This window comes from Balaenoptera musculus, chromosome 5 (assembly GCF_009873245.2).
Source record: "Balaenoptera musculus isolate JJ_BM4_2016_0621 chromosome 5, mBalMus1.pri.v3, whole genome shotgun sequence".
Lineage (NCBI taxonomy): Eukaryota > Metazoa > Chordata > Mammalia > Artiodactyla > Balaenopteridae > Balaenoptera > Balaenoptera musculus.
The window spans coordinates 29,565,329-29,587,696 of NC_045789.1; the positions used below are offsets into that span (position 1 = coordinate 29,565,329).

The following is a 22,368-nucleotide window of genomic DNA, read 5'->3' on the forward strand; positions in this document are numbered from 1 at the left end:
TGTCAAATGTTCAGTGGTTGGGATTTCTGCTGTTAACAGTACTTATACTAGGGACTTCTCTGGTGATGCGGTGGTTAAGAATTCGCCTGCCAATGAAGGGGACACGGGTTCGAGCCCTGGTTCGGGAAGATCCCACGTGCCTCAGAGCAACTGAGCCTGTGTGCCACAACTACTGAGCCTGCGCTCTAGAGCCCGCAAGCCACAACTACTGAGCCTGTGAGCCACAACTACTGAAGCCTGCAAGCCTAGAGCCCGTGCTCTGCGACAAGAGAAGCCACTGCAATGAGAAGCCCTCGCACCACAACGAAGAGTAGACCCCCCTCCCCAACTAGAGAAAGCCTGCGTGCAGCACCAAAGACCCAACCCAGCCAAAAATAAATAAATAAATAGATAAAATACTAAAAAAACAAACAGTACTTATACTAGCTGTCTGTTTTCTCTGGAAATGCTGCACATATGTTATCTCTTTTATGGACGCACAAGAAATTTGTCAGTTTGCTATGCCAGATTATTTGCATTCTCCCCTTTTTGGGGTGAATAAGAGAGGAGTGGCAGTGATGGGGTTCAGGTTCTTCACTTCTTTCCTCCCTACCAATATATGAAAGGGCTCATTTACCCATATACTTGCAAAGATGGAATGTCATGACTGAAAATAGTGTTGGCCATCAGGCATAAAAGGTATTATTTAAGATTTCTTTTCATTACTGGTGACATTGACTTTTGTGTGTGTGTGTGTTTATTCGTGGATGTGTGTTTATTCACGCACACTGGGGAAAGCCATCTGCTTTGCTCAGGCTGCCAATTGGAATGTCATCTCTTCTGGAAGCACTTCACAGCTATACCTAGAAATGAGTCTTAATGCGATATCTAGGTGTCCCATGACCCAGTCAAGTTCACATGTAAAATTAACCATTACAGGCACATTGTCTCACATCCCTGCCCGTCCTGGTGATCAGCTGTCGTCCACTCTTTGGTTTTGTTTTGGCTTTAACTGATTTTTTTCTGATCATAAAAGTAAGTTATGCTAAATGAAGACTATTCTGAAAATAGTGAAAATCATCGGTTACTATTTTGGCAGGGGGCTTACGTTCCAAACTGTTCTGTGGGCACGTGCATACCTTTCTCATGCTTTCAGTGAGTTCACGAGTTGACCATGTGTCTTGTTTCTTCACACAGCGCCTCCTCCCTCTGTGAACAGGGCCAGTTTGCAGGAGGTCCCACCCAGCTTGTGTCAGGATATGCCCCGAGAGGCCTGGATTGTGTGGGTTCTGCTGTCTGGGATATTGGTGTATATGTTGACCTTGCCCTTGAGGAAGCATGAAGCCAAGAGACAGACCTCACTGCCCAACCTGACAGCTTTGCCACGTTGGCTTTGTGTCCTCCTTCCTGTTGGCTGTGGGTTCCTCCGTGTAGCTCCTTCAGGATGCTTTCCTTTCTTTCCCAGGGGCTGCCCACAAAACCTTGGTGGAAAATTCCTGACCTCTCCTTTAACATTTCAACACCATCAAGAAAGACAGTTTGATTATTTGCATGTATTTTGTAAGGGCATCGCGAGGAAAGGGCCTTGTGGCCCAGTTGTGGTGGCCTCTGTAGTTTGCATTCCCTGCGGTGAGGCAGCAGATTGTGATGGTTTAGACCTAAAGCTGGCTCCAGGTTTCAAATCCTGGCTCCACGATTTAACACTCTGGATCCCTTTATGTCTTCTTGTGCTTGACCGTAATAGGCAGTGAGAAATGCGTGCCTCCCGGGGTGTGGTGAGGATTGAAGGAACTCATGCATGCCAAGTACTTCCTTGGAGCAGTGAGCAGCACATCGGAGGTGCTGCATAAATATTCCGTGGCTGTTGCACATGCCTCAACCATGGGAGAGCCCTGGACTGGAAACGATTTTCTACTCAGTGATGAGTGTTAACATTTCTTTATGTTGAACATAGTTCCTTACATTAAAATGGCCCATCTCATGAACTCAGGCCCTGCCTGCTGCAGTCTTTTTCAGTGGACTGGTTTCTGCCTTTAGGGACTTTTTTGTGGAATTTTGTATGTTAACATAGAAAAATCTTCAGAAGCAATTTTGACATTTAAAGATGTGTTTTCTTAAAAAAAAATTATTTTTTAAAAATTGATGTATAGTCGATTTACGATGTGTTAGTTTCTGGTGTACAGCAAAGTGATTCAGTTATACATACTCTTTTTCCTATTCTTTTCCATTATGGTTTATTACAAGATATTGAATATCGTTCCCTGTGCTATACAGTAGGACCTTGTTGTTTATCTATTTTATATATAGCAGTCTGTGTCTGCTAATCCCAAACTGCTAATTAATCTCTCCTCCACCCCCTTTCCCCTTTGGTAACCATAAGTTTGTTTTTGAAGTATGTGAGTCTGTTTCTGTTTCGTAAGTAAGTTCTTTGCGTCATTTTTTTCCAGATTTATGTAAGTGATATCATATGATATTTGTCTTTCTCTGTCTGACTTATTTCACTTAGTATGATAATTGGTAGGTCTGTCCCGTGTTGCTATAAATGGCATTATTTCATTCTTTTTTATGGCTGAGTAATATTCCATTGTATATATACAGCACATCTTCTTTATCCATTCGTCGATGGACATATAGGTTGCTTCCATGTCTTGGCTATTGTAAATAGTGCTGCTGTGAACATTGGGATGCATGTATCTTTCCAAATTAGAGTTTTCTCTGAATATATGCCCAGGAGTGGGATTGCTGGATCATATTGCAACTCTAGTTTTAGTTTTTTGTTTTTGTTTTTGGCTGCGCCGCGTGGCTTGTGGGATTCTAGTTCCCTGACCAGGGATCGAACCCAGGCCCTCGGCAGTGGGAGTGTGGAGTCCTAACCACTGGACTGCCAGGGAATTCCCTCATTTTAAGTTTTTTTAAGGAACCTCCATAGTGTTCTCCATCATGACTGCACCACTTTACATTCTCCCCAGCAGTGTAGGAGGGTTCCTAAAGGATGTGTTTTGTACTTGCTGGCCTTGCGCTCTGGTTGTGACACATGGTGTCTGTAACTACTTCACAGCTCTTCTCAGGGAGAATGGCTCTACTCACAGCCTCTCTGAGGAGAAGGCTCTCTGAGGGCCGTGGGACGTCCTCTCTCCTCTCCCTGAACTGGCTGATGTGACTAGGGAGGGACACTAGACAGCTACTTCTGTCGCATCCTTCTGTGGGAAAGAAATGAGCGAGGCCATTTTGAGTCTCTTGAGAATTTTACTTTGGGAACGTAGATGGGACAAACAGTGGGAGCTGACATTGAAAGAGTGCATCTCAGCTGATGTGAGGACAAAGAAAGGTCCCTCCAGGCTATGGCAAGGCTGCAGACCCTCTGAGGAAGCAGCAGTTCCGACAGCAAGGACTGATACGAACTAGAAGAAACCACACAATTAGAAGTGAGAGAAAAAGTAAACACTCAGAGAGAAGCCACGTTGTATTAGCGGCAGAGAGGGGATCCCAGGGCAGGCTGTAGTGCACGTTCTCAGGACAAGTTGTTCACTATTTTTTTTTTTTTCCTGGCTCTTTGCAATTGTATTCTCATGACTTGAGTATTCCCTGCATTCAAAGGCCCTAACTTACATAGGTCCCCGAGTACTTGCAGTCCTTTTTCCCATCTCAAGGATTCTCCTCATTTTGTTCCTGATGCCTCGGTGTCTCCTCTGTGGTTTACAGTGATAAAAATTTAACTCACTTTTTGGAACCCTGTTCAACCCCCATTCTGTGCTGTGTTTTTCTGGTGAGTTTAATGTTTTTTTGAGTTTGTCTTCCACTGAACTCCTATGAAGTTTGTCGTCTGGACCCCACGTGCAGGATGTGACGGGGGTCGTGGACTTGTGGCAGTTCTTGTGACCCTGGTTTAACTCAGGGCACAAACAGGGAGGTTTTAGCCCCTCCTAAGGGTGAGTCTTATTTGATTTAAAATTTTAAAGGAAATTAATATTGAAGTGTTTGAGAGAAATGAGAGAGTTATACAGTAACTCTTGGCTTTGGTCGGCAACCAAGGATCTAGTCTGTGCCATGAAATGGTGATACAGTGGCCAAAGGGTGGGAAAGCTTATATTCAATAAACCAGATGAACACCTGACATCTAAATCCCTGCTAATATTTACTTTGGGCCTTAAGCATATGCTGTGGTTAACAAGGTGGCTTTTCTTGACATTATCCCCTGTATGTGGTTTTATTTTTTTTTCTCTCTCCCCTTTCTTCAGACATTTTGGAAAGCACTTTGTTTGCCAAGTTACTATATTCAGTACCAAAACATTTGAATAATATTATGTTTTGTCATTGTGCTTAAATACCTGATCCGGAAGAACAATACTTGCAAGTAGTGTTCTTCTACCGTATATTGCCTTGAACCTCAAAGTTACCCTATTTTCCTTAAAAAAAAAAAAAATCATGGTGTATTTGTTTCCTAGGGTTGACATAACAAACTACCATGCACTGGGTGGCTGAAGCAACAGAGATGTATTGTCTCATAGTTCTGGAGGTTAGAAGTCCAAGATCAAGGTGTTGGTAGAATTGGGTCATTCTGAGGGCTGGGAGGGTAGGATCTGTCCCAGGCCTCGCTCCTTGATTGTAGATGGACATCTCCTCCCTGTGTCTCTTCACCTTGTCTTCCCTGTATGCATGTTTCTGTGCCCAAATTTCCCCTTTTTTCAAGGACACCAGTCATTGGATTAGCGCCCACCCTAATGACCTCACTTTAATTTGATTACCTCTGTAAAGACCCTATCTCCAGACAAGGTCACATTCTGAGATACTGTGGGTTAGGACTCCAACACAGGAGTTTTGGAGGGACACAGTTGAACCCATACAAGAACACTACTAATTACCACTGCTCCTGTAAACCAGACTTTCTTGGTACCAAAGCCATGAAGCTTCAAAGGTGATTGCCATCCTTGGGGAAGTTTTTGTGTGTAGACCCCTCAAATCATTAGGTTGAGACCCCCCTGAGTCTCATTAGTTGTTGGCATGGTTTCCAGAAATTCTTGAAAGAAGTGCCGTCATCTCTCACCTGGATCAGGGCAGGAACCTTCTCACTTGTCTTCCTGCCGCCGCTCTGGTCCATCCTTAGCCTGCTCTCAGCACAGCAGCCAGAGTGATGCTGCCGAAGGTCAGATCACGTCCCTCCTCTGCTCCCAGCTCTCCGGAAGCCCCCCATCGTGCTCATAATAAAAGCTCGAGTCCTTCCTGAACTGGCCCCCGTCATCCCTGACCTTGTTTCCTCTCAGTCTTGCTGTCCCGCCCGCGCTCAGGGTCAGCCGTACCATCCTGGCCTTGTCCTGCCTCCAGAAGGTCCCCTGTGTCCGGAAAGGCTTCCCCACAGTTCCCTGTGTGGCTGGCTCCTTGCGTCCTTCAGCTTTTTCACAAATGCCAGCTTTTCTGTGAGGTCTACTCAGACCTGCACAACCTCCCCACGCATTCCCATCCCCCTAACCTTTCTTCATTTTCCTCCCTGGCACTTAACAGCTCCCAGCATGCTGTGTAATTTATTTATGTTTTATTATCTGTCTTATCTCAGATTACTGCCCCCACCCCAACCTGGTCTGTTGCCCTTTCTCATCCGTTTGTGTGATTTGTTTGTTGCTGTATCCCCTGTGCCTAGAACACTGCCTGGCAAGTAAGGATAAATAAACAACACAAGTGGGTGTGGGTGTATAGAATAAGGAAGAGAATACTGAGGAGGGGACACTGGAATTCTGGCCACTTGGGTCCCTGTAAGTATAGGAATGAGATGAAGGTGGATGGGATGAAGGAGGAGAACGCAATGGTTTATTGATTCAGGTGTGTGTGTGTGTGCGTGTGTGCTTGTGTCTTTCATTTTAATAAATAAAATTGTGATGATTTTGTTCTTTGGTGCTACTTTATTTTTCAGAATTTACCATAAAAATTGCATGGATAGAATCGTGACCATCCATATACCCTTTCTTGGACCCACCCGTTGTTTAACATCTTGTGGCATTTGCTCATCTCTTGCCTTCTGTATATACATATTCCACGTGTCTTGTCTCTTGCTGGCCTGTGGGGCCTGTTCTGTCCCTATTCATTTAGCCCTAATGAAGTTTGCGTAGGGTCATGTGCTATAAAACCTGCCCGTGTAGGAAGTAGGGGCTCTGGGTCCAGCACTTTGCGTGAGAAGGGACAGTGAGAGGTCACATCTTAGTTAGATGTGACATTCTGGTTATCTTCAGTGGCGATGGGAAATCTGACACATACTAGGCTTCTTGCCCAAAGCCACGCACCTGGAATATGGCAGAGCCAATATTTGTACCCAGGTCTGTAAGGTTGTAGAGCTTTTCTCCTTTTTATAAACCACAGTGTCTTTGATTTCTCATCTGTGAAGTAGGATCAGAGACTAGATAGTCTCTAAGATTACGTTCCCTGCTAAAGTCCTTTAATTTAGGCCAGGACTTGAAATCCAAATGCCTTGTGAGGCCGGGCAGATAGTTTAGATATGTGAGGGTGATGAGTGGATTACAGCAGGGAGTAGTAGGACCAGTAGTAACCAGAGGGTTTGAGAGATTCAAGTTAAAATTCTAATGAAAGGGATGATCAGAAAAGTAAGTCTCTAGGACCACCATTTTAAAATTAATTAATTAATTTTTATTGATATAGTTGATGTATAATATTATATAAGTTATAGGTGTACAACATAGTGATTCACAATTTTTAAAGGTTATACTCCATCTATAGTTATTATAAAATATTGGCTATATTCCCTGTTCTGTATAATAAATCCTTGTAGCTTATTTAATTGTTTGCTTGTTTATTTATTTATAGCTTATTTTATATCTAATAGTTTGTACCTCCTAATCCCTTATCTCTATCTTGCCCCTCCTCCTTCCCTCTCCCCACTGGTACCCATTAATTTGATCTCTATATATGTGAGTCTGCTTCTTTTGTGTTATATTTTGTTGTATTTTTTTAGATTCCACATGTAAGTGGTATCATACAGTATTTGTCTTTCTCTCTCAGACTTATTTCACTTAGCATAATAATATACTCCCAAGTCCATCCATGTTGTTGCAAATGGCAAAAATTTCATTCTTTTTTTGTGGCTGAGTAGTATTCCATTGTGTATTTATATCACATCTTTATCCATTCATCTGCTGATGGACACTTAGGTTGCTTCCCTATTCTGGCAATTGTAAATAGTGCTGCTGTTCACACTGAGGTGCAGGTATCTTTTTGAATTAGTGTTTTCATTTTTTTCAGATACATTATCCAGGAGTGGAATTTCTGGGTCATATGGTAGTTCTGTTTTTAGCTTTTTGAGAAACCTCCGTATTGTTTTCCACAGTGGATGCACCAGTTTACATTCCCACCGACAGTGCAGGAGGGTTCCCTTTTCCCCACATCCTTGCCAACATTTGTTATTTGTGGTCTTTTTGATGATAGCCATTCTGACAGGTGTGAGGTGATATCTCATTGTGGTTTTAATTTGCATTTCTCTGATGATTAATGATGTTGAGCATCTTTTCACGTGTCTTCCCATCTGTATGTCTTCTTTGGAAGAATGTCTGTTCAGTTCTTATGCCCATTTTTTAATTGGGTTGTTGGTTTTTTTGATGTTGAGCTGCATGAGCTGCTTGTATATTTTGGAGATTAATCCTTTGTCAGTTGCTTCGTTTGCAGATATTTTCTCCCATTCAGTAGGTTGTCTTTTTGTTTTGTCCATGGTTTCCTTGGTTGTGCAAAAGCTTTCAGGACTACCAGTTTTTGTTGCTCAGGTTTAGGTGTTTCTCTGGACATGTTTTCGTCGTGATGCAGTCTTGTCATTACATTGTTTGTCAGCTCTTCTTGTTTTCTCGTGTGATTAGAGAAGGTGGAGGTTGAGAGTGTGTTGTCCTGGATATTCTTGTTCATACTTAAGCACTTCCCCTTACCGCACAACATGCGTGTACACACACACACGTGCATGTCCTTTGCAGCCTCTCTCTGGGTCATGCTGTCCAACTGGTGGGCCATGTATACCTCACTAACACGTACACCTGTTACTATCATTCTGTGCCTCACCAAGTTGTACTAAAACTGGGTTCTATGCTAAAACCTGGATTCTAGTTAGTGCTCTCCTTGAACTAGGTGTGTGAAATTGAGCTGGTTGTCCAAAGTTGCACTTTCATTTCCTGACTGTTCAGTGAGGGTGAGACTGTCAGTGATTTTCAGATTGGGTCCTGCAGGGTGTGGTCTCACTGGGGAGCACTCAGTGGGAGATGGGGACCAATGGGGCAGGGTTCTTCATCCTACCTCCACCTGAGCAGCTTTGATTATCTTTTCGTTCCACTACTTACTAGTTGTGAGATCTTGGACAAGTTGCTTGACCTGTGTATCTCAGTTTTCTCCTCTGTAAAATGGGCATAATGACAAAACCTGCCTCGTAGAGTTGCGGTGATACTCAAATGAGTCAATAAATGTAAAGTGGTTAGGAGAGTACCTGACATTATCAGGTATGGTAAGCAGCATAATGACCCTCCAAAAGATGTTCCTTCCTAATTCCCTGGAACCTGTGAATGTTATTTTAGGTGGCACAAGAGACTTAGCAGGTGCAATTAAAGATCTTGAGGCGGTGAGATTATCCTGGGTTATCATGGTGGACCTATTGTAATCATGGTGATCCTTAAAAGAGTAAGAGAAAGAGATGTGATGACAGAAGCAGAGGTTGGAGTGATGTGAGTGGTGGCGGGGTGCCAAGAGCCGAGGAATGTGGGCATCCTCTAGGAGCTGGAAGAGGCAAGGAAATGGATTCTCCCCTAGATCCCCCAGAAGGAATACAGCCCCGAGAGACCCATTTTGGACTTCTGACCTCCAGAAATAAAAAATAATAAATTTGTATTGTTTTAGGTCACTCAGTTTGTGGTAGTTCCTTACAGCAGCAATAGGAAACTAATACAGACATGTTAGCTGTTTTTTCTGTTCTCACTGTAAGTAAGATTTTTCTCTGAACAAAGGGATGTGTAGCCAAAGACAGTTTGAAAACCAGGAGGCTGGGTGATCGCCAGCCTGCACTTCTCATCTGGCAGCCTGCTGTGGCAGGTCCTCTCTCTGTACGCAGACCCTCGGCCAGGAAGACTGTCTGTGTTTGCTGAGTGTGTGCAGTGCAGCTGAAGTCTGGAATAATGCGGGGGTGAAGGTTGAGTGGTGGTGTCCAGTGTGGACCTGCCTGTGGATTCTCTGCAGTGCCCAGGGCACTCCCTTCTTAAGTGTTCTTCATGATGAGTTGGTCACTTCGATCAACAGTTATCTGGTTGTCTGTCATGTATGATACTGGGTCTTGAGTCCAGGTTTATGCATTTGTTTTGAGGCATCTGCATCTTTGGGGACTCAGCTTGTGTTCCTTTACCCCATACATTTGTCAATTCAGGTCAATCTAGTGACTTTAGATGGTGTTTATTCTCTGATTAAGAAGAACTCACTACCCAGCCACTCCGGTTGGGCTGGAATCGGAGAGTTAGGGCCAGGAGGGCCTTGACCTAGCAGTCACAGAGACCATGCTGGCCCTTGAGCTGCTCCTAGAACAGCTTGTGATGTGGCCTTCAGGCCTCCACTAGCCCAGTAATGCATTTGGGGCTTGGGAGACGTTCGCACCACTTTAAAAATCTATCAAGTGAGTTATTTTCTTGCTTTTTTGACTGGTACAGAGAGGCTGGAGTGCTACTCTTGTACATAGCACTGCTGCCAGTTCTGTAAATCTGGAAACCACGAAGGAAAATGAGAAGCCAGTCCACAGTGCTGGAGGAATTTTGTTTCATTTCCAAGTTCCTTGGATTAACATCAGCATTATTTCCTTGGTATGAATCTGACGTGAAAGATATTAAGTTCTTAAGAGTCTGTACCCTGTTCTTCTCTAAATAAAACACAGAAGAATTTGGGGACTTGTTTTGATGGGCAGGATGGGGAGCAGAGCTTCCCCTGGCAGAGCCTTTGCATATTTGATAATCTAGTGATTTGGGTCTCACCATGCCGAGGAATGTGAGCTTCTAAGTGCAATTTTGCCTATTTGGAAAAAGAGTTTAGAATGCAATATGGTTGGTGAAGAATCCTGAGCTTCACGTTTAGTGAGTGAGAAAGGTACATTTATTTGCTGTTTCATTTTTCTTTTCGAGCCCGGAATTAGAGAGCACGCCACGTTTCCTCAGGTATACCACTTAGTGCTTTGATGGGGCCGAAAGTCGCAGGAGAGAGTTACAGCCTTATTCGCAGGGCCGGGCTTGTAACTTCAGGGGCTCTCATGTACCCAGAAGGCTGTTTAGCAGTGAAGTAGACCAACCCGATTAGAGAGGTTTCCCACCCTTCTTAGTGCCTGTATGCGTCTAATAGTTCGTGATCCTCACTGAAAACTGTTCATAGGTGGCTGTACTGTAAGAAAGAATTTTCTCATTTGTCAAACCATCAAGGGTGACCAGGGGCAATTCCGGCCAGCGTCCGGAGGTTCTCCGAACCTGGATTTAAACTGTGGTTGGATCTCTACACGTGGTGTGCTGCTTCTCAAACTCAGCAGGTCTCAAATACAACTGCTCACCTCTCAAGCTGCTCCTAACCCTGGGAAGGGTTTTAGTGCCTGTGTTTTTCTCTCCCATTGGTCTGCAGATCGAAGACTTAAAAGTCTTACTCTGGGAGACTCTGAAGTGGCAAGTTTATTTGAAAGTGTGCAGATCACTTCAATTCTTTTAAGTTAACTGTGGCATTTTGTGCACACGCAGGCTTGGCATTATCCATCAATATATGCCAGCCTTGTGTGGAGAAAAGGGAACCCTCCTGCACTGTTTGTGGGAGTGTAAATTGATACAGCCACTATGGAGAACAGTATGGAGGTTCCTTAAAAAACTAAAAATAGAACTACCATAGGACCCAGCAATCCCACTACTGGGCATATACCCTGAGAAAACCATAATTCAAAAAGAGTCATGTACCACAATGTTCATTGCAGCTCTATTTACAATAGCCAGGACATGGAAGCAACCTAAGTGTCCATTGACAGATGAATGGATAAAGAAGATGTGGCACATATATACAATGGAATATTACTCAGCCATAAAAAGGAACGAAATTGAGTTCTTTGTAATGAGGTGGATGAACCTAGGGTCTGTCATACAGTGAAGTAAGTCAGAAAGAGAAAAACAAATAGTGTATGCTTAACGCACATATATGGAATCTAAAAAAACGGTACTGATGAACCTAGTGGCTGAGCAGGAATAAAGACACAAACGTAGAGAATGGACTTGAGGACACAGTGGGGGAAGGGGAAGCTTGGACGAAGTGAGAGAGGGGCATGGACATATATACACTACCAAATGTAAAATAGATAGCTAGTGGGAAGCAGCCGCATAGCACAGGGAGATCAGCTCGGCGCTTTGTGACCACTTAGAGGGGTGCGGTAGGGAGGGTGGGAGGGAGATGCACAAGGGAAGGGATATGGGGATATAGCTATACTTACAGCTGATTCACTTTGTTGTACAGCAGAAACTAACAGAACGTTATAAAGCAGTTATACTCCCATAAAGATATTGAAAAAAATAAATATGTGCCAGCCGTGAAGGTGTTTCAGGAAAGCATGTTAATTTACAGTGTTCAGGAATTAGCATGCAGGAGAGGATTGGGGGCATGGAGGCACACATACGTGAATTTTTCATTTAGAGTTCTGCATTAGAGCCATTAAGATAATAGTTGAGATCTGTGCACGGGCCCTGGGAATAATGCTAAGTCTCCTGAAAATCAGAATGATGTGATGCAAAGGACGTTGGTAGAAGCTTGAGAAACCAAGGAGTTGAGCCTTTGCCTCCAGGACATAATACCAGCAGTCTAAAGAGGTCTGTGACCTTGATCAAGTCACTAATCTATCGCTGAATCTACTTAACCCATTTGTAAAATAAGGTAATGTCAACACACCTACCCTGCAGGCTGGTTATAAGGAATAAATGAAATAATTTCTGTAAGTCCATTAGCATAGAGTAGGCACTGAATAAAGGCAGTCCTATCTAGTGGACCCTTCACCATCTTCCCCTAGGAGAGGAGTGCTGCCAGCCTTTGTAACTTAGACTGTTTGAATTTCATGTGTGATGATAAACCATTATCTTTTGCACAAAGCATCTTTGTGCTTTTTTAATGGACTGTACTAAATTTAGTAAACTGTCTTATGATTTTATGTTATGTTTGGAAGGCAGAAGATATCTATAAAAGTATAAACTACATGAGAGAATAAATTTAAAATGTACTACATAAGGAACAGGTGATAAATTTATGATTTTTAAATGGAACTGGAGTTTGGTGTGGTCCAATTTTTAAACAATAAAAATTTTGCATAATGAATTCTAATAACACCAGAAAAGTCAACAGAGAGAAAAAATGATTATATTCCAAAATAAAGACTTGATGTAACTACAGTACCTAGCACAGAGGTAAGAGAGAAAAGCATGCTGTTTACATAGGGAGAAATATATCATATTAGCTGTGCAAACAAACCCAAATTCAGTCTACTGTTATAAACATTTTCAACTAATGAGATTAGGAATTATGAAATACGTGTTGAAAAACAGATGCATTTAAATTTTAGCTTTCTGGAGAGTATCCTGCCCTGACCATAAGAAAGCAGGGTCTTTAAGATCTCCTTTGACCTGGTAATTTTTTTAAAAATAAATTTATTTATTTAATTTATTTTTTATGTATCTATTTTTGGCTGCATTGGGTCTTAGTTGCTGCGTGCAAGCTTTCTCTAGTTGCAGTGAGCGGGGGCTACTCTTCGTTGTGGTGCTCGGGCTTCTCACTGCGGTGGCTTCTCTTGTTGCGGAGCACGGGCTCTAGCCACGTGGGCTTCAGTAGTTGTGACACGTGGTCTCAGTATTTGTGGCTCATGGGCTCTAGAGTGCAGGCTCAGTAGTTGTGGCACACGGGCTTAGTGTCTCCGCGGCATGTGGGATCTTCCCAGACCAGGGCTCGAACCCGTGTCCCCTGCATTGGCAGGTGGATTCTTAACCACTGCACCACCAGGGAAGTCCCTGATCTGGTAATTTTGGATAAAGTGCTCAAAGGAAACGGCTCCAGAGGGGAAAAATAGAATTTATACCAGTATTTATAGTTATATGTATATAATAAACACATTTGTATATTATTTATATATAATATCTAATATTTATAAATAAGTACATATAGACATACACATATAAACACACATACACACATATATACACGTATACACACACACAAACAGAACCAATTACATGCCCCTTTTGAGAACTGGCAGAGCAAACATTAGCAAAGTGGAATAAAGTTATTAGAAATGATAATAAGCCCACACGCTTAATATTTGGAAAGAGCTGCATGAAATAAATTCAAAAAGAAAAACCCTGTGTGGTCTTTGTTTCAGAGATGCAGGGAAGCACAAGGCTGTCGGTTGCTGTCTCAGGGGCTGGATATTCTGCAGCAGAATAGATAACCTGGAGGAAATACTGACTAAATAAGGCAGTTTCAGGTGATCAGTGCTATGAAGAAGATTAAGCACCATGGAATCGAGAAGAATGGGGTGGGGCAGAGGGGTGATGCTCTTTTGGGGATGATGGTGTGAGGGGGCGGGTTCTGTGAAGGAGCCAGCCAGGTGAAGGGGGGGCCGGGGAAGGAGCACTTCCAGGGGTGCGACAGCACTTTGAAGCCTGTCAGTGTCCTTCTGGAATGAGTTGGGCATGTGAACCAAGAGCAAGCCAGTGTGGCCAGATCGTAGGGGATAATGGTAGGTTTCCTGGATTACAACAGAATAGTTAACTTGGGAGTGACCCCAATAGCCAGGCTTTACTTTTTTATGGTTAAAAAATTTTTATTGTTTAGTCGTGAAATTATGGTGAAAGTACAGAAGTATATGAACCAAGCGTATGTTTTAAAGAAGAATGATAAAGCAGATATCTGTAGACTCACCACTAGGTTATGAACTAAAATACCCTTAATCCCCTTGTAGCTGTCTGACTGTCCCCCTTCCTTGCTTCCAGTGGTAAACATCGTGTGACTTTTGAGATAATGACTTACTTGCTGTTCTGTAGTTTTGTGACCTATATGTGCAATCCAAACATAGGGTTTAGTGTAGCTTGCTTTGAACTTTATATGAAAGAGCCATACTGTGTGTATTCTTTCATGACTTGCTTCTTTCTCTCCAAATTGTGAGGTTAACCTGAGTTGATACATACATTTATTGTTATTTTTACTTTATAACGTATGAATATAGTATAATTTAGTCATTTGTTGGTTGTTGATTGGTATTTGCTTTTCCAGTGTTTGGCTATTGCTGTGGTCAGTTCTGCTATAGAAAGTACATGTCTGTAAGTACACGTGTGCAAAAGTTTATCTTGGGAATTTACCTAGAAGGTCAATTTGGAGTTGTAGGATATCATCAAACTTACTAGAAAATGCCAAAGTACTTAAAAGGGAATTATACCAGTTTTTACCCTCGCTGGCAGTATATGAGAATTTTTGTTGCTCGACATACACCAGCTCTTGAGGTTGCCAGACTTAATTAATTTTTGCCAATCTTATGAGTGTATTGAGGTATGTTGAGGTTTTCTTTTCACTTTTATAATCACCAATGAGTTTTGAGCACCGTTTCATGTGGTTTTGGGCCATTTGGATTTCCTTTACTTCCTTCTGTGAAGGGCCTTTTCAGGTGTTTTGCCTCATTTTTTATTGGCCTTTCTGCCTTACCTCAGTGATTCATAGCTGTTATTTGTACCTTTGGGGTGTGTGCTTTTCTTCACTCTTTTTATGTCTTTAAAATTTTAATGCAGTCAAATTTTTTGATCTTTCTATATTAGTCTATTTATTGCTTTGTAACAAATCACCCCCACCTCTAGTGGCCTAAACAGCAGCCATTTATTTATTTCAGTTTGGACTCAGCTCACTGGGCAGTATGGTCTCATCTGGACTGCCTCCTGCATGGCGGGAAGCTCTGCTTCTGAGGGTGGGATGTCTGACCGATGGGGCAATAGGTAGGGGGCCTGGGCGACATGTCTTTCATCACCCAGCAGGCTAGTGTGGGCTTGATCACGTGGACGCCAGAGGCTTCCAAGGGAGTGGAGCGTGGCTCTGCAAAGGTTCTAGAGCTAGAGGCTCCGAATTAGCACAGTGTCACTTCCACCACGTTCTTTGGCCGCAAGACCAGCCCGGATTCAAGGGGTGGGAAAATAGACGCTACCTTTTACCCGAGGAGTTGCAGAGTCCCATTGAAAAGAGAAGCTCCTACAAAGGAGGGGTGGAGAATTCAGACCACGCTTGCAATCCATCACATTTTACATTATGGTTTTGCTTTTCTTCTCTACTCCAAGGGTAAGAAATGACAATCCTGTATCATCTTCTAAAAGGTTTCTGGTTTAGCTTTGGAAGAATGAAGTTTCAAAAACTGTGACAGTGGAGGATGTTGATAATGGGGGAAGATATGCGTGTGTCCGGGCAGGGAGTCTAGGGGAAATCTCTGTACCTTGTGCCCAGCTTTGCTGTGAACCTAAAACTACTCCAAAATAGAGTCTGTTAAGAAAAATTAAAACATGAAACTAGACCACGACAGCAGCTGAAAGAGCTGGTGAGCATGATTAGAAAGTTTAAGAAGTGAGAGGAAGCGGCTTGTCGAGGAGGGCATTGGGGAACCATTGTACTTAATGACTGGAGGTCAAGAGTTGGTTAAAAAAAAAAAAGAGCATTTTCCAATGTGAAAATAATTTTTTGCTTTCATGCCTTGTCTGTTAGCTATAATACAACGACTAAAAAAGAGACGATTGCTGCTCCTACTATCTTACCAACTTATTCAAAACAGCCGTTAGCATTTATACTGTGTGCTTCGCTTTTGTTCATATTTATTTTTTTGCGTGAATACTGTTATCAGCAATTATGGATTGCGTTTTGTTCTTTTCAGCTTTTCAGTTTGCTTGACGTGAAGGTTTACTTTAACGCAATCTGTCAGTATTCATTGTAGTGAGCCAAGGTCCATACAGGGTGCAGGAGTCGGGGAGCAGCTTCTTTGAAAGTGCTTTAGACCAGAGGCAGAATGGTACCCTGGTGAGGGCATGGGTTTTGGACAAATGGCTCTGGAATAGACCAGACCTTTGCTGATGTCGTACCTGTGTGACTTTGTGCCAGTTATCTAACATCTCGGAGCTTTGGCACTCCGTGGTAAAATAGAGATAATCTTTTTTATATATCTCTCAAGAGTATTGAGTGAAGTTAAAAATACACCTATTCTCTAGCATGGTGCATGGCTCATAAAATAACTGTTAGCCTGTTGTAGAAGCAGGGTTTTCCACTATTTTCTATGACTCGACAATAAAAAGGAAAAAAAAATGAGGACCTGTAGGTCTTTTGCAGAATTAATTCTTTCTGCCACTTGCGCGTGGCCTTTGGTTTCCCTTCCTGCTGCTGTTTTCTATGAACACTCTTTGAATCCTCTGGCTGGAGTTGGACCATCAGTTAAGGGCATCTGGTTGGCTGACTTTGAGCTTTGAGACCCTTAATATTTGAGACCCTGGCAGCCAGCTGGATCTCATCCAGCCCTGGGAGATACTATCAGGTGTGTGTGCTCCTAATCATAGCCAGAACTTTTGCGTACGGGAAGTTCTGACCTGAGTGAGTAGAGAAGGGGAAAGTGCTTCCGGGAACAATATATATATTTTCTCCCGCACCTGCTCCATCCCAGAGCATTAGCACAGAAGACAAGCCACCAGAGAGTGCCCAGGTGGGATGATGGGCCCCTTGGCCGAGGAGTTGGGTTGTATCTCCTCACAGCTCACAGGGAGGAGAGCTCTACAGCTCTGCCATCTGAGGAGGAATCAATTCCTGCTAAGCCTTGACCTGAAACAAGGACCCAAGTAATCACTCCATCTTTCTTTCCAGGTCTTTCGGCAGCCCAGCGGAAGTTTGCTCATTCACTCAGAGACTTCAAATTTGAGTTTATCGGCGATGCAGAGACTGATGATGAACGCTGCATAGGTGCGTAAAGACCGGGTTTTGGTTGGCTTTCCTTTGCTTTGGCCATGAAATAATCATTCCTTTCTTCTTACAGATGCTTCGTTACGTGAATTTTCTAATTTTTTGAAGAATCTGGAAGAACAGAGAGAAATTATGGTGAGTGGTGGGGTGTAAAATAACAAGTCCATCTTTAAGTGGGGGGGAAATCTGGGTTTAGAAGCTGGTTCTGGTAGAAGTTTTGGTGCATTTGTCCGTGGATGAATAGTGCACAGTAATGGAAAGATCCCCAGATGAGGTTTGGGGAGCCTGGATTTCTAGTTCCCCAGGGGTGCCCACCCTGGTGACGATCTTGGATAAGTTGCTGGACCTCTAGACCAAGGCCCTGTGTCTTCATCTGTAAAATACTGCGTTGAAGTATATCAGTGCTTTCTAGATTTTTGTTAGCCCTGGAGCAGTTGCATTTAAATCGAGTCTCATGGAGAATCGTAATATGTTAAGAAGACAAAAGCAGAAAATCTTATGGAGAGGACAGCAGGGCACAGTTGGAGCTTGCCTCAGTCTTCTGTGGATTTCTAGGCTGTGTGGAGAGGAAGAGAGCTCGAACCTGGAAGTCTTTAAAATACCACTTTGCCTTGAGATACATGATCACAGTAGTAGCTAATAATAGCTACCCTCTGTTGAGTGCTCTCCATGTGCCGGATGCTAAGCTGAGTGCATTGAGTAGATCTTATTTAACATGAGTTTTGAGGGTATTGAATAATATTTACCCACCTTTCTGAAAACTTTGTATTTCTCTCCTGATACTCATTCATTCAACAAAGATTTACAGCAGAATCGCCATTGGATTATGACACCCTATCTATTTTTCACCAGTTTTTTCAGGTTTAAAAAAAAATGGCCATCTATTTTTTCTATGTTCTTGAGAATGAGTACTACCTAGAATTATGTTGAAGTGTACGTGTATGAGGGGGTTCAGATGTGGTGGTAATAATATTGACTATGGCAGCTAAGATAATTAACCTTTACTCTGTGCCTGGTACTGGTCTAAGCTGTTTACCTACGATTAAGTCATTTAATTCTCACATCAGCCTTATGAAATAGACTCTGTGATTGCCCCCTAATTGACAAATGCAGAAATGGAGGTGCAGCACCTTGCCCAGGATCGCATGGCAGCTGAGGGGTAGAGCCCGGTCAGGCCACAACCAGACACCCTGGACCACCTGCCAGCGTGGCCAGCTTCCTAGATGTTGCTGCAATCTGGCTGGTGGCTGGTGGGGATTTCTAGCTGGTAGAATTGGAGTAGGAGAAGAAGTAGGAGGAAAGCACTGATTTTTGACTTAAGCATGACAGAGACCTATGGCCTCTAAAAGCTCTAGTGTAATTTGCACTGCACCCTAAATTCTGAGATGATTTGTGCCTATTGTAAATACTGAAGCGGGCACGTGAAGGTACTGTGCTCCCACTAGGTTTTTTCTGGCACAAACTGACATACGTAACCCTTATTCATGTGTTCCTGTAGTCACAGATTTTTCAGCTGTTTAGAGCAGTCTAAATGTGAGAGTGAATAACAGCAGTGCCATGAAGTCACCCTTCTATTGCATGAAGTGGGTGTGGACGTGTGGGTGGTAAAAGTGTTCTTAGTTTATGTTAATAGTATCAACGTTCTGTTCTCAATCCTCTTTGATATTTAGTTGTATCTTCCTGGGATCCTGAGCATTCAGCAAATATGTATTTGATCTCCTTTTACGTTTCAGTTACTGTTTAGAATCTGAGCACATAGCCGCAAACAAAGCAAAGTCCCTGCCCTCACGGAGGTTACATTTTGGAAAGGGGAGGTGATAAATGAACAAATATATAACACCTTGTCAAGTAGCAATAAGTGCTACAAAATGAAATTGAGGGAATTCCCTGGTGGTCCAGTGGTTAGGACTCTGGGCTCTCACTGCCGAGGGCCCAAGTTCAATCCCTGATCCGGCAGCTAAGAGCCCACAAGTCGTGTGGCATGGCCAAAAAAAAAAAAATTGAAATTGAGAAGAGCAAGGAGCCAGGGCACCATTACATCTAGAGTGGCGAGGAAAGGAAGGCCTTTCCAGTGGAGAACTATGAAGGCATCCTGGTATCTGGGGGAAGAGAGTTTCAGGCAGTGTGGTGCTGGAGTTTAGCTCTACAGAAACAGAGTGATACTCTATAGTTGGCCCTCTGTATCCACGGATTCTGCATCTGCAGATCAAAAATATTTGAAAAAAATTCCAGAAAGTTCCAAAAAGCAAAACTTGAATTTACCACGTGCTGACAACTCTTTACCTAGCATTTACATTGTGTTCACAACTATTTACATAGTATTTTTTTGTACAGGCATACTTTGTTTTTTTTTTTTAGTTTTTTAAAAAAAAATTATTTATTTTTGGCTGCTATGGGTCTTCGTTGCTGCGCGCGTTGTGGTGGGCGGGGCCTACTCTTCGTTGCTGTGTGTGGGCTTCTCATTGCGGTGGCTTCTCTTGTTGCGGAGCACGGGCTCTAGGCGCATGGGCTTCGGTAGTTGTGGCTCGCGGGCTGTAGAGCGCAGGCTCAGCAGTTATGGCGCATGGGCTTAGTTGCTCCCCGACATGTGGGATCTTCCCAGACCAGGGCTCAAACCCGTGTCCCCTCCATTGGTAGGCGGATTCTTAACCACTGCACCACCAGGGAAGCCCCCATACCTTGTTTTATTGCACTTCGCTTTATTGTGCTTCGCAGATGCTGTGTTTTTCATATATTGAAGGTTTGTGGCAACCCTGTGTCAAGCAAGTCTTCAGGCACCATTTTTCCAATAGCATTTGCTCACGTTTTGTCTCTGTCACATTTTGGTAGTTCTTGTTATAGTTCAAACTTTCTCATTATTATTATTATATTTGTTATGGTGGTCTGTGATCAGTGATCTTTAACGTTACTGTGGCAAAGAAATCACAACTCACTGAAGGCTCAGATGATGGTTTGCATTTTTAGCAATAAAGTATTTTTTTAAATTAAGGTATGTACGTTGTTTTTTGAAGACATAATGCTATTATTGCATACTTAATGAATCACAGCATAGTGAAAACATAACTTGTATATACTGGGAAATCACAAAATACTTTACTGCAACATTTGCATTATTGCAGTGATCTGGAATTGAACCTGCAATATCTCTGAGGTCTGTCTGCCTGTATTACATATTGTAAATCATCTAGAGATGATTTAAAGTATATAGGAGGGTGTGCATAGGTTATACGCAAATACCATGCCATTTTATATAAGGGACTTAAGCATCCTTGGGGTTTGGTGTCCATGGGGATCCTGGAACAGTCCCCACTGGATACTGAGGGACGACTGTATTTCCTTTTTTTGTTCCTCGAGATGAGTTGGCTGGAATGTGGTCTTAGCTCCAGGCTGTCTGATAAAGAAAGCATGGTTCTCAGAGCTGTTGTTAACTGACGTATTGATTTAATCTTCAGCTGTGATGGGGGTTGATGGGGTCTCTGTCTTAGGCAGAATGAGGGTGACAGGGCTGGGTTTCCAGTGCTGGGTAGAAGTAGGAATAGGATGTTGTCTGTATAAGGCCACGAACCTCAGAAAGGAATGGGACAGCATGTTACAACCCATTTGTGGGAATGGCAGTTCCTGCTGGATAGCAGGAAACTATCCAAAGGCAGAAAGCAGTGGAGGGCAGTTACTACCAACCACAGAATTAACAGGACACCTAATGCTTTTTAAAAAATTATTAGTTTAACTTTTTAGTTTGGAAAATCTTGAGCATGCGCAAACAAAAAGGAAAATATAATTAAACTACATGTGCTCAGTATTCGCCTTTGATAACCATTGCCACACAACCAGTCTCGTTTCTCCTGTACTCTTCACTACCCTACCCTCATTGTTTTGACAGAAAGCCCAGTATTACATAGTTTCATCCATAAATACTTCAGTATGTAACTCTCAAAGATAACTCTCTTTATGAACCAAAATATACTTGTCATACCTAAAAACAAATAATAATAATTCCTTGAGATTACAAAGAATTAGACCATATTCATTTTTTTCCCCTGATATTCATTTACATTTTGTTTCCTCCCCATACCTGTGTCCCGTAACAGTTGGTTTGAATCTGGATCCAAATACGTTGCATTTGACTGATAAGTTTCTAAGTCCCATTTAATCTATAGGTTTTTCTTTCTCCCTTTTCCCCTTGACAGGAATTCCTGATATTCTTCCATTCATTTTAAAAGACCTTTAAAATAGCACTCTTCCTGAGTTATCATTGAGTTATAATAATAAAATGAATAATAACGAAAGTGAAAAAAAAAGGCATTTAACCCATATTGACGTTATTTGGGTGTTTCTGTCTAATCTTGGTAGTCAGTGATCACTTTTTTTTTTTTAAACCATGAAAATTGCGTGGCATCATTATGGCTACTTTTGGTTCATTAAATAGCTTTGAACACTTAGTAGACAACAAATCTTTGATGATTTCCTCCACACCAGCCTGAAACTTTTTTTTTGTGGCTGCATTGGGTCTTCGTTGCTGCATGCGGGCTTTCTCTAGTTGCCGCGAGCGGAGGCTTCTCTTCGTTGAGGTGCGCGGGCTTCTCATTGCGGTGGCTTCTCTTTGTTGAGGAGAACAGGCTCTAGGCACGCAGGCTTCAGTAGTTATGGCCCACGGGCTCAGTAGTTGTGGCACACGGACTCAGTAGTTGTGGCTCACGGGCTCTAGAGTGTAGGCTCAGTAGTTGTAGTGCATGGGCTTAGTTGCTCCACGGCATGTGGGCTCTTCCCGGACCAGGGCTCGAACCCGTGTCCCCTGCATTGGCAGGCGGATCCTTAACCACTGCGCCACCAGGGAAGTCCCCAGCCTGAAACTTTTGCATAAGAAAAGATAGCTCCCTCAAGAAGTGTCCATTGTGGCCCTGGAGAGTAACTGGTAAAAAGTGAATTAAAATATGTTAAACTAAGTGCTGAACAAAAGTATAGGGTGTGGTTGCCTGGAGAGGGGAGCAGCTAAGCCTGTGCTGGTTGGGAAAGGCTTTGTGAAAGAAGCAGTATTTGAACTGGAGTTTTGTGGGGCAGAGACGTGGCTTGTGGGGGGGTCTTTGTATAGTTTAACAAGCTCATACCCACCAACACAGGGACAAGGAGATAAGGAAGGCCTTTCAGGAGCTAAAGTGGATGCCAGTGCTTTCTGAGAACTTTGAAAAACTCATGTTTTCCTTAAAATTGTCACAGAGTAGCAGCATGTTAAAAGCCACATATTAAAAAAGGCATGCAAAATGATAGCTGTAAAACAGAGGTAGAAATATTCTAAGATTGGTTCTAAGAGTTTAACAAAGTCTTTGTGGTCACTTAATCTTTAAAAGTGATTAGTCAGTGGGCACATGAAAAGATGCTCAACGTCACTAATTATTAGAGAAATGCAAA

At 42.8% G+C, this 22,368-nt stretch overlaps 1 protein-coding gene across 2 annotated transcripts in view; it reads left to right on the plus strand.

Moving 5' to 3' along the window:
• ARHGAP10 (Rho GTPase activating protein 10) overlaps nucleotides 1-22,368 on the plus strand; it is a 327,424-nt gene that overhangs the window by 65,490 nt on the left and 239,566 nt on the right. For both annotated transcript variants that reach the window (XM_036853059.1, XM_036853057.1), the window contains exons 2-3: nucleotides 16,867-16,962; nucleotides 17,036-17,097. In XM_036853059.1, coding sequence (XP_036708954.1) covers nucleotides 16,867-16,962; nucleotides 17,036-17,097 — 158 coding nt within the window. The remainder of the gene's footprint in view (nucleotides 1-16,866; nucleotides 16,963-17,035; nucleotides 17,098-22,368) is intronic.